Source organism: Caretta caretta, chromosome 24 (assembly GCF_965140235.1).
Source record: "Caretta caretta isolate rCarCar2 chromosome 24, rCarCar1.hap1, whole genome shotgun sequence".
Classification (NCBI taxonomy): domain Eukaryota; kingdom Metazoa; phylum Chordata; order Testudines; family Cheloniidae; genus Caretta; species Caretta caretta.
Window position 1 is genome coordinate 6,069,156 of NC_134229.1, and position 12,129 is coordinate 6,081,284.

Consider the following 12,129-nt stretch of genomic DNA (forward strand, 5'->3'; position numbering starts at 1 on the left):
CGCGAGACTCACCCCTGCACTGGGGGCCTCCCTCCACCCTCCATGCCTCCTGCCCTGCATTAGCTAAGGCAGTGTGGCTTAGTGGTTAGCGCACTAGACTGGGCCTCAGGAGACCTGCCTTCTATTGACCAGACCAGCCGCTGGGCAACCTCGGGCAAGTGACTTCCCCTCCCCCGTGCCTCAGTTTCCCCATCTGTACAATGGGGATAACGACCCTGAGCTCCTTTGGAAAGTGCCACGGCCATCGGTTGGTCCGACACACTCGCCACCTGTCCCGCTCGGCCCCTCCGTGACAGAGGGGAGCGACTCACCGCAGCACCACGGCGGCTCCCTGGGCCCCGACAGCCAAGTCCACCAGCTCGTCCCCGTCCAGGTCCATCTGCCCATCCACGCTGCGGCCGAAGTAGCTCAGACTCGGGTGGAGGGACAAGGCCTCAATCCGCTGGCGGGTAAGTGGGGAGTTAGTCACAGGTGGAACAACGGCCTGGGCACCACAGGAACACCCCAGTTTAACTCATTCTCTCAAGAGGCAGCGTTGCCTAGTGGTTAGAGCACCGGACGGGGACTCAGGGGGCCTGGATTTTATTCCCAGCTCTGTCACTAACCTGCTGGGTGATCTGGGGCAGGCTACTGTCCCGTTCTGTGCTTCAGTTTCCCCACCCATCCTTTGTCTGGCAAGCTCTTTGGGACAGAGAGCATCTCAAACTAGGTGTCCATGCAGCACCCAGCATAATGGGGCCCTACCTTCTGGGCGCTCCGATGTAGTAATAACAACAGCCCAAGGCCCATTAGCACCAGCCCCCTGGGGAGCCAGCAAGGCGTTCAGGGAGATCCAGGCTGCTCTGACTTGTGCCAGGCACTAGACCAGCACCCAGAGAACCCCAAAGGTAACTTTAACCCCACCCTCCTCTCCCAGGAGCTCCAGCTGGGAGATCCCAGAGTCTCTGCCTGGCCAGCAGGTAAGAATCCCTGTTGGTGTTTCTAAGCCTGGAGCCCTGTCTCTTTCCCAGGGCAAGGGGACATGGTCACCTCCTGGGACACCCAAAAACTGCCCTCGCTGGACCAGACAAGCTGCTGCATGATGGGCAACCCCCCAACCCGCCTCTGTGCTGAATCTGAGCGCAGGAAAATCCTTTGGCACCCCATGGGGTCTAGCTACAGGGCAAGCGAGTGAGTTGAGAGGATTTTGGTGCCATCTGCCACCAGGGGGCAGCCCAGCCACAAACAAAACCCCACGGCTCTTTATTCAGCCCTCACTCCTACCACCACCCTGCAAAATTGGGGCTGGCTAATTCCTCCCCCATTGTCCCCCCATGTGGGACCCCTGTAGCAAGGGCCCAGATCCTCGCCTATGGAAATCAATAAGAGTTAGGCGCCTAAATACTCTTGAGCATCTGGGCCCAGATATTGAACACGGGATGGTTTCCTGGGAATTTGTCGGGGCTGGTGGTGGAGGAAAGGTGCCTGTGGCAGGTGGGCGGAGGGACGGACTAGTGGTTAGAGCCGGTGGGACGGGGAGGACTCAGGACTCTTGGATTCTGTTCCCGGCACCAGGAGGGAAGCAGAGGGGGGTGGGCACCAGGAGTCAGAACTTCTGCGTTCTGTTCTCACCCCTGCCACTGACTTAGGCTATGACTTGGGGCACATCATGGCCCCTCCCAGTGCCTCAGTTTCCCTATCTGAAAAATAGCGGTTATCATTACCCAGCTCCCTTGAGGATAAGGGGCAAAAATACTTTAATTAATTAATGTTAGCGAAGCACTTTGAGCTCCTCAGGGGCTAGAGATAGCTGTAAACCTGGCATGACATTATCCATCCATTAACAGCACTTAACCCACTTGTTTACAGTAGGTCCTAGTGTAATGGAAGGCTTGATTTTAGGATCATACCAGTCTCTGGAACTAAATCCTCCTTAACAGGGCTGGGTTATTTCTAAAGAGCTGCAGCCCTGGCCAGGCACCCACCCTCTCGCCCAAGTGACTGACCTGCTGGTACTGCGGCAGGATGGTGCCCCGGGCGCCATGGTAAACGTACACCGCTCCCCTGTGGTCATCCTCCAGGGGTGCTCCCGCCACCACGTCGTTAAAGCCGTCGTGGTTGAGGTCGGGCACGGCTGCCAGGGAGTAACCGAAGCGAGAGTCCTGGGGCTTCTTGGCAGCATGCAGGGTCCCGCTGAACGTCAGGAGCAGCTGGGGTGCGGGGAAGGAAGCCAAAGGGCCTTTACGCCCTCCAAGCCCAGATTCAGCCTCCCTCTGCACCTGCCCGGCCCCCGGCCATGTCTACCGGGAGCCTTTGAGCATGTCGCCCTCCTGTGGCTAGCCCTAGCAATTACAACAGCCCACTACAGAGTTAGCCACTCCTACTCTGTCCTCTCCTGCCCTCCCCCGCCCCACGGGTGACGGCAGAACCACATCTAGAGGCCCAGGAGCCTGCTACCAGAGCTGGTCTTTTAGCTCAGGATGTAGAAACCCGTGCTTTAAACCAGAGAGGCCCCAGGTTCAATCCCCCCCTGCCGACATCCCGGGGTATGGGGTTAAAACGGCAGGAGCAGAACAACAGCAGAGAGATGTTTGTTTGCGGGGTGTAGGGTGGGGGTCTGCTTCTCTTTCCCCTCTGCATGCTTGCATTCCCGTTCCTTCCCCCTGGCAAACCAACAGGACAAATACCCCACCCGCCCAGGGAGACAGGTAGGTTGGGCGCTGAAATTTACCTGGCCGACTTTGTAGATATAGACCCGGCCTGTTTCTTTGTTCTGACCTCCCAAGTACATTGGGGCAGCAACCAGCAGGACGTCCGTGATTCCGTCCCCATTCACGTCCACAGGACACACTTCGCTACCGAAGTACGAGCCGATCTGCAAAGAGGATAGATTGGGGCGGGGTGGGGGGGGGGCGTCAGGAGGCAGCAAACCCTCATCTTCCTGCCTCCCCAGCATGCTCAATGCCAGCCTTGCTCTCTGCACTGCTCAGGCCTTGTCTACACCCAGATGTGGCCTCAATTTAACAACTGGTGCTGAATTAACTGAAGCTGGAACCGGTGCCAGAAGCCGTGTAGATGCTGTGTTTAAGCCAGACATAAACTGGTTTAATTTCAGTTGATTCTGAGTCAAAATGGGTTCGCACAGATTTAGCTGACATCGGTTTAAAACAAATCAGTTAAACCAGGTCCACTTCCTCATGCAGACAAAGCCCCAAACTAATCTGCCCCTCTTTGGGAGATAATGGTTGGGGGGTGGGGGGGTGGAATGGAATGGAAAACTGCATTATAATGTTCAGCCACTAGGTGACACTGTGTGTAACTTTACCAGGACGAGCCAGAGCAGCCGTAAATGTATCCTCATGAGAAATCATCTCTGTGTATGTGGCATTAACGGGGGCAGAAAGGGGTGTATCATTCAGAGTGATGCATCACCACGAGCAGGGCGACCCCCTTTTTTATACACTCGCACGTGCAATTGTGCACGGTGGGAATTTTTCACCGAATGCTTTTTTCCCGGAACCCCAAACCTGGTCCCAAAGCAGGGTCGGGCTCAAGGAAATCTGACTCGAAGACCGTGTGTGCGTGGGGGGGAGGGGGGGTGTCAGCATTCTCCCAGCATTCGCTGGCCTTTTCCAGCTTTCCAGTGCCAAGTGGCTTTTCAGTCTGACGTTTAAGCTGATTAGAGCGGAAAAAAGCTGGGGCAGAGGGCAAAATGGAAAGGCAATGTTTGGATGGCCCCAGAAGGCGGAAAATGGCAGGTTTCTGGTTTGTGGCTATTTTTAAGAGTTCATCCCAGTTCAAGAGGGGAAAAAAACGTCGACCTCTCAGAAATATTCCTGGGCTGGGGAAACTGTCTCCTGCCCGGTTTGAACAGCCCGCGCTTTCCGCCCTGCTCCCGTAACCCATCCCTGATGCCACAGGCTCTGGATTCACAGGCAAGTCACGGGAGGAGCGGAGACAGACTAGAGAGACAGGCTCAGCCCAACCCCAGGCTGGCTGCCCGGCCCCTACCTGCTCCCCAGCGAGGGCCTGGGATATGACCACCCGCCCGCTGTTGCTCATCTCGAACAGGATAACCTTCCCCTTGTGCTTAAAACGCGGTGCCCCCGCCACGTAGAGACACTTCCCGTTCCGGAGCCGGACCGAGGAGACTGTGTAACCTGTCATGAGAGAGGGGGACCCCGTCAGCTCTGCCTCTGGCACCCTGAGACGCTCTACACTGCAGAGAACATCAGGGCTGTTCTACAGGGTGGGCCGTGGGTTCCTGGGACGGGGGGGGGGGGGGGCAGGCAGCTGGTCAGTCTTGGGGTTTGGTAGGCTGACACAGAGAAGTGGGTTTTACTGATCTGTGGCACTTTCTCCAGGGGCGTTACTCTGAAGATGACCCTTCCAGAGAGAAGAATGGGGCAGGAACTGTTTCTCTGGTCTGTGTTTGTACAGCACCTTGCACCATGGGCGGCTGCGAGGTGCCACCACAATGCAAATAAAAAGAAATTAACAAGACAGTGACTAAAGGCACAGAGTTGTTCCCTGGCCTAGTCCTCTAGAGCCAGCCAGCTCTCCTTTTCCTCTGGGGCCCATGGAGAGATGTGTTTCCCATGCATTGTTCCCCCTGCCCCAGATTTTCCTGGGCCGTCCTGACATTGACAGAACCAGGGTATGGGCAGCCATGGGGCACATGCCTATCAGAGCTGGTACCTTGCCCACTTGTGTGACAGAAGCCAGCTGGCAGCTAACAACGGCTTCCAGACCCAGCAGGGATTGTCCTTTTGTTCTGTTTATACAGCGCTCAGCGCCAGAGGGTCCTGGCCCATGACTGGGGCTCCCAGGCGCATCCACAATACAAGTAATAAATCCCACCGGCTTAGGGCCCAGTTTTCAAAGCCATTTAGGCACCTAAAGATGCAGGTCGGTGCAGAGAAGGATTTTCAAGAGTATCTACGTGAGTTAGGCACCTAACCCCCTCGGGAAATTTGGCCCTTGTGTTGGGCTGGGCAACCTAGAGGAGATGGGATCTACAGCCCATTACTGAGCCCATTACAGCCCCTCAAGACATTCCACGCCCTGCAGCCCATGAGACATTTCTAACCCATGTGCCCTAGGCACTTGGCTCTTCCCCCAAGGGTCACATGATAACGAGAGGCAGGACAATAGAAACCCAAGGCTGCTCAGCCCCAGGAGAAGAGGGCTCGGGCTGACGGCACCACCGCACCTAGGTAGGCCGCGTGGTTCTTCAGCTCCAGCGGAAACTCCTTCTCGAAGGCTTTCCGGGGCAGGATGACCCGGCCGTGTCTGCTCTCCTTGAGGACGGCCCCATCCCAGTCGTACGCCCCCACGGTGCCAAAGAGGATCCCATCCTGGCAGGGGCATGGAGGAGAGAAGATGGGAAACAGTGATGTCTCTGTTACGCCAATCCCTTGGCCACGAGCCCAATTTACATTCCCCTTTGCAGGTCCCCCTGGAAGACAGTCAGTGCCTTGTGCTGCTCCTCAGTGGAAAGGGGATTCTGATGCACAGAGAGGAGAGGCTATTAGGATAACTTTCCACTTCTGCAATTGCTTTCTAGAGAAGTCCCTTGTAACAGAAGCAGGCAGTGACTGATATAAGGAGACAACGTGGTCCAGTAGTTGGGACACCTGACTAGCCTGCAGGCGGCCTGGGTTCTCTGGGTGACCTTCTGCAGGTCTCTTCCCCTCTCTCTGCTCCTGTTTCACCTTTGTCTCGTCTCTTTAGATGGTAAGGCCTCCAAGGACAGGGATAGCCTTTGAATGCACAGCGCCAAGCACATTGGGAGGTTAATTTAATCTGCCTCATTGCAAAGGGATGGATGATACGATTTCGAGATCCCTTCTAGCCCTGCATGGCTAGGCTTCTGTAAGCTAACCAGCAGGAGCCTTACCTCCAGCAGGTGGGTTGAGAAGCCGATCTGGGACATCTCCAGTTCAAAGGAGCTTTCGTTATATCCATGCGTCCCTGGTGGGGAGGGGGAGAGAGAGACAAAATCAGCATCATTTCTGGTAACACAGCGCAGGAAGATGGCCAGGGACATTTAGCTATGAACGCTCACATTTGTCCTGGACCCTTCTAACAGGATGCAGGGCCAGGAATGGCCGCTTAGCTCTGTAGAATGCTAAGGGGGAACTGGAGAAAGAGGGTCCATGTTTCAGGGAGGACCTAGCTTGGTGTGGGAGAAGGAGGTCAGGAATGGCTCAGATGTGGCACTGGCCTCTCACAGCATCGTGTAAAGTTCTGTTTTCTCCTACACGGCTCCCGGGGGCTCCACTGCTGGCCCTGCTCCTGGCTGCTGTCCCGGCTGCCGGCCCCGTGCCCAGGATCCCGGCTGCCAGCCCCACACCAGGGGACTCTGCTGCTGGGCCCAGTCCCGGCTGTCAGCCCCAGGTACCGGCCACTGGCCCCTGGGACTCCGCTGCGGCCCCGATCAGCCAAACGCAGTTACCTTCAAGGCTGAAGATCCTGTCCCCTAAGGCGTCCACAATGTCGTTCAGGGCCGCCTCGTCGCTCACATTGAAGAAGTATTTCTCATCGGGGTCACTGGCGATGTACTTGATTTCATTGATGAAGGAGTGGGGATCCTGCTGTCGGCGCATGTAGTGACCTAGGACCTGAGAAGCCAAGGCTGTTGAGGTTTGTGTCACCTTCACCTGGTTACTCACTGTCTAACATGGCACACTCTGAAGGGGTCGGGCAAGAGCCCCGCAACTTGAGCTGGTTGGAAAATGTGTTTTTCCCCCTCTCCCAGTGGAAAATTTCAATTTGGGAAATTGCCACCAGAGTGCCTCATGGGAATTGTAATTCAGCTGCCTCTTGTTCCCATTCTCCTCTATAGGCCAGGGTCACTGGTTGGACTACATCTCCCAAGATGCACCAGTCTACCCTCTTCGAGGAGGCAGCTGCACCATGGGAGTTTTTGGCCATGGTGGAACATGGGAAATGTAGTTTGGCTGCCTCCTGCTCCTCTATAGGTAGGTTTGGAAGGATTAGTTTTTTAGCTAAATGTTAGTAAACGTCAACTTCCCGAAACACACACAAATGAAGAAAAAAATTATTTCCATTGATAATAATTGAAATTTACAGATGGGCAAAGTAAGAAAAATGTTGCCTGAGAACTTATTAGCATTAGATTTAGGGCTATTTACTTCGTAGAGTTTGAGATGAGATGTTGACAATTTGTGTTTTAATCTTTATAAAGCCGTCACTTTTTCAGTCTCAAGGTCATTAAATAATTATTTGCCTGACCCCCACATTGTCTGACCCCTCCCAATGTCCCACAACTGTGAACGTTTAAATGGCTAAAAATTAGAAAAGTGCTTCAAAACAAACATTGTTATTATCGTCAAAAGTATAAAAACTAAAAATTGAGTTTGGCCAAGCCCATGTATTGGCTGACAGTCACTGGGTGGACTACATCTCCCATGATGCACCACAGTCTTTCCTCTTGGAGGTAGAAGTTGCATCATGGGAGTCCCTGGTCATGGTGCAACATGGGAAATGTCATTCAGGTGCCTCATGTCCCCAGTCTCCTCCATGGGCCAGGCTCCCATATTGAGAAGAGTTGAAACAGGAAGAGGAGGGAGGTTTCCCTAGATAAAATTCCCCATCACCATCAGCCGGTCCAGAGCATGAGACTCAGACAAGCCGGGCTGGAGCATTCAGACAGCACTAGCCCATGCCCCAGCCACATCGAGTCCCTGGGCGCTGCCCACTCACCGCAATAGCATAGCGCGTGATGTTGCGTTTCTCGCATTCAGCCAGGGCCTCCGGCAGCTCGTCCCCGTCGTGGGACTCACCGTCTGTCACCACGATCACCAGTTTGGTGGCTCCTTCCCGGCCCCCCCGCTCCGGGCTGAAAGCCTCCGAGCTGCCACAACAGAGGGAGAAAACAGAATGAGGTTCTAGCCCTGGCTGAGGCAGGGTCAAACGCTGTGAGAGGCCCAGTTCCTAACCCTGCCCTATAAGGTGCAGAGGGGCTTCAGCCTCCAGGGCCCATTCAGGCTGCCAGTGAGTGGATCAATTGTGGTGGTTGACCCCACTGTGCTAGGGGCTGTACAAACCCCCAGCGAGAGCCCTGCCCTGACAAGCTTACAATCCAAAAAGAACAGCCAAAAGGAGAGAGGGGAAACTGAGGCAGAGAGAAGGGAAGCAACTCACCCAGGGTCCCCCAGCAGGTCAGTGGCAGAGCTGCGTATAGAGCCTGGGTCTCCGGAGCCCCAGTCTGGTGCCATGCTTGAACCGGGCCGAGACCCAAATTTCATTTCCACTTAGCAGCATGCAGCCCTCCTTCTGCAAACCCACCTTCAGACCAGCTCTGCCCTGCAGATGGGGCTCTGTCGGTCAGAAGGTGAGATCCCCCAGCTGACCCAGTTGTGCTGGCAAGTACCCTCGCAGCAGACACGCTTATGCCAGCAAAACTGCGCTTTGGTCACGGCAGTTTGCTTCATTCAGGGAAGCGGAGAGGATGTGGGATAATAACCAGGACGGTGGAGAGAAATTTGGGGCCCCAGTACGTCATGTTCGCTGGAGCCCCACCCCGTCATTTCTGGAGAGATCAGTAGTTAATTTACTCAGACGTTACTGATGTTTTAGGTGCCCGCCGAGCTCAGGGAGCTGGTACAGTTGCCCCCTGTTAGCCCTGATAACAGCCATACTAGCAAAAGCCCAGCTTTACCGATACAAACCGCGTCTACACTAGGAGAGCATTGCTGGTATAAGATACTGATCTAGTTACCCAGGGCAAAGCGCTCCTGGCACGCACGGGGCTTCAGTCATGTCTTGTCCCAGAGGACGGGGAAAGTGTGTGTTTTCTGGAAGTGTGGTTCCTGGAAATCTGTACCAAACGTCCTTCTACACCCCCCATAATACCTGATTCCCTCCCAATCTTTTAACACATTCATCCTCCCCAGCCTCCTGGGAGGCAGAGCAGCGCTATCATCTCCACTTTACAGCTGGGGAAACTGAGGCACAGAGCTGCTAAGTAACTTGCCCGAGGTCACGCAGGGAACTGAGCAGGGACTTGAACCTGGGTCTCACCTATCCCGGGGGAGTAGTACTCTTCCTCTCAGTAGCCACCGTCTCCTCTCCAGTTGGAAACAGCGCTCCCATTATCAGCCTCCCACCAGCTTTCCCCAGGACCAGGCTCAGCTCCCAAGAGGCCTGGCGCTGCAGCCCCGCTACAAACCACCCTGCCTCTCGCTGTCGCCTCGGGCGCTTCGCCCTGGCGCCATTAGTGCACGCCATGGGACCAGCTGTCCCTTTAATGAGATCTCTGCCCACACAGACCCCTCCGAGTCTGACTTCTACACCCACATTCCCTTCCAGGGCTCCACAGACTCAGTTACGGGCAGCCGCGGGAGTTTGTTGATCCTGATCAGCAAGGAGCAAAAAAGACCTCAGAGGATGCAAAGGGTTAGCTTTGGGGCCGGAAGAGAGCTCTGTGAGCCGTCCAAAGGCCACACACTTGAGATGCCTGAGGTTCAGTGTGTTGGCATCTGCTAGAGGCGTGTTAACAACGAAATTCTTGTCTTAACAAACCTAAGGCAATTAAGAGATGAGTGAGGACTTGCCCTTCCTGGGCTGAATTTCTCCTTCCCCGCACTGTTGTGCTGGGTTGTTAACAGTTGTACTCCACCCCTGAGCTGGCTGCATTTCGGCGGCATCAGTTTGTGCCGGGCATTGGGATCCCAGAGCTGTATAAGCACCAAGATACTTTGCCATCGTCTCCCTGCAAGAGGCCCCCTTTTCTCTGGTTCTGCCTGGGGAGGAAATACCACGAGAACAGCATCTTCCAGGGTATCTAGGAACTTTCTGCTTCTGGAAATTCACCCCAGAATGGATATGGCGCTTAGGCAGCTAAGAAGTGCGGAGACCACAGTTAAAAATCCACACGCCCAGCTCCCATGAAAAATCCCTCCCGCCACTCCCCCTACCAGGCCTTGTGGATAGCGAACGCCGTGCGAGTCTCCCGGCCCTCCTGCCGGCTGATGTTCTTCGCCGCCTCCACCACTTCTTCCGCCGTCTGGTAATCCCAGAGGCTCCATTCGTGGACAGCTTTCTCCCCGTACTGCAGCACCCCCACCTATAACAGAGAAGCCACGTTCAGTGGTGCTACAGGCAGCTCGGGGCTAAGCTATCCCTTCTGCATGCAAAGACTGGGGTACGAAGGGCAGTGGATTGGGAGTTGAGAGACAAGGGCTCAGTCCATGGCCTTCGGCAAGTCAGTTGACCTTCCCCTTGTGGGAGTACCGAGGACTATGTTGGAATTGCAAGCTATCGCTTTAAGAGCAGCAGAGGGGGTGGGGGTGTTCCTGCTTAGAGGGCTCTGTAGCAAAGTGTGGGAGCAACGTCAGTCAGCACAGCAGGCAGCCAGTTTGAAAAGAGCCCACTTACAGCATGGTGGGGTGAGTCATGTGTCAGTGAATTAGGGAGCAGCCTGTTTTGTCTCTCTCTGTTTTGGGGTTATTGTTCTGAATTCTAAGCAATAAAGTCACGTTACATTGCAACCTGCCAGCAGGAATATTTATGTTTCTATCTAACGTGTGTGTGTGAGTGAGAGAGAGAGAGAGAGAGAGAGAGCTAAACAATGTGCACTGAAGGGTTTCTCTGGTTGCAAATGCAGGGGGCTAGGAGATCGGCTGCGGGTAAGAGGCAGCAGGAAGCCAGGAGAAGCAGTTGTGAGCATGATTTGGAGGGGAAGACGAGACAGAGCTTGTTGGGCACAGAGCTCGCTGGAGGGGCAGACGTGGCATTGTCTGAGCAAGGAAACTGCCTGCTGTTTGTTTCTGCCACACTCGGGAACAGAAGAGAGGACTCTGTGGACATATTTTTGTGAAGAAACATGGGTAGCACTGAATTCTTATCCTGACAGAACCCGCCCTGCCCGGCCCAGAACACTGGCTAACTGTGCAGGCCAAAGGGTCTCATAAACTCATAGACTTTAAGGTGAGAAGGCACCATTATGATCATCTAGTCTGACCTCCTGCATAATGCAGGCCACAGAATCTCACCCACCCACTCCTGCAATAAACCTCTCACCTATGTCTGAGCTATTGACGTCCTCAAATCGTGGTTTAAAGACTTCAAGGTGCAGAGAATCCTCCAGCAAGTGACCCGTGCCCCATAACGCAGAGGAAGGCGAAAAAACCCCAGGGCCTCTTCCAATCTGCCCTATAGGAAAATTCCTTCCCAACCTCAAATATGGCGATCGACTGAACCCTGAGCATATGGGCAAACATCTCATCAGTCTGATTAGTTCAGGTGCGAGGTTGCAGACCAGTCTGGGTGTGTATCCCAGACGGGACGCTGCATTGTTTGCCTCTCTCATGAGCACGGAATCCGCCAGCCAGAGGAAATCCTCTCTCATTTGGCGAACGCACTAGAGCAGCAAAGAGCAAAGGATGCAGAGGGGACACGCAGTCAGGCTCCAAGTACTTGCTAGGGGCGGATTGGAAGATCTAAGAGCAGGGAGCTAACACAGGGCAGGCGTCTGTCCCACACACCAACGGGAGGGTGTTGGGGGGGAAATCCGTGGCATCGCGGTCCCTTCCGTAGGTTGGTGGGAGCTGAGCTAGCAATAACAAAGCTGGCTTTTGCTTGGGTGACTCCAGGACACCTGGCCTTGAATGAGGTTTTGCGTTTCAGCCCTGGCCTGTGCCGACTCAGCAGAGCGGGCGTTCTCCACCCCGACCCCTCAAACGCACATGACAAAGCTCAGAGGTCAGGCTCTCTTTCCACCTCTTTTTACGTTTCCTGTTTCCCCCATGGGGTGGGATTTCTTGGTGCCCCCCACCCCGAGTGGACACAAACCCTGGGGATGGAAAAAACCGGACACCAACCAGAGTATCAGTGCAAAGCATTGTGGGACCAGGCCAGCCGGTGCCAGCCAGGGCCACAGCGAGGAAAGGCATTCTGGGAATACAGCAGAGGGTATGAGTGGGGCATTCTGGGAATGCGCCGATTGCAGGGCCAGAGCGAGACTGGACATTTGGGGAGCAATGTGGGGCCAAAGGCAGGCAAGGCATCCTGAAGAGAGGGGCTGGGTACAAGGAATTCTGGGAGCAGCCTGGGGGCCAGAGCAAAGCAGGGCATCCTGGGGGCAGAAGGGCAGGGTCAGAGGCCCGTTGGCATGGTCTGCCT

The 12,129-nt window shown here is 55.0% G+C and overlaps 1 protein-coding gene across 4 annotated transcripts in view; it reads right to left on the reverse strand.

Moving 5' to 3' along the window:
* Positions 1 to 12,129, reverse strand: part of ITGA10 (integrin subunit alpha 10) — a 64,263-nt gene that overhangs the window by 12,621 nt on the left and 39,513 nt on the right. For all 4 annotated transcript variants that reach the window (XM_048828633.2, XM_075122968.1, XM_075122969.1 and 1 more), the window contains 9 exons: positions 9,924 to 10,072; positions 7,708 to 7,858; positions 6,437 to 6,602; positions 5,879 to 5,952; positions 5,192 to 5,336; positions 3,991 to 4,139; positions 2,711 to 2,854; positions 1,986 to 2,189; positions 312 to 442 (listed from right to left, as the gene is read on the reverse strand). In XM_048828633.2, the coding sequence (XP_048684590.2) occupies positions 312 to 442; positions 1,986 to 2,189; positions 2,711 to 2,854; positions 3,991 to 4,139; positions 5,192 to 5,336; positions 5,879 to 5,952; positions 6,437 to 6,602; positions 7,708 to 7,858; positions 9,924 to 10,072 (1,313 nt within the window). The remainder of the gene's footprint in view (positions 1 to 311; positions 443 to 1,985; positions 2,190 to 2,710; positions 2,855 to 3,990; positions 4,140 to 5,191; positions 5,337 to 5,878; positions 5,953 to 6,436; positions 6,603 to 7,707; positions 7,859 to 9,923; positions 10,073 to 12,129) is intronic.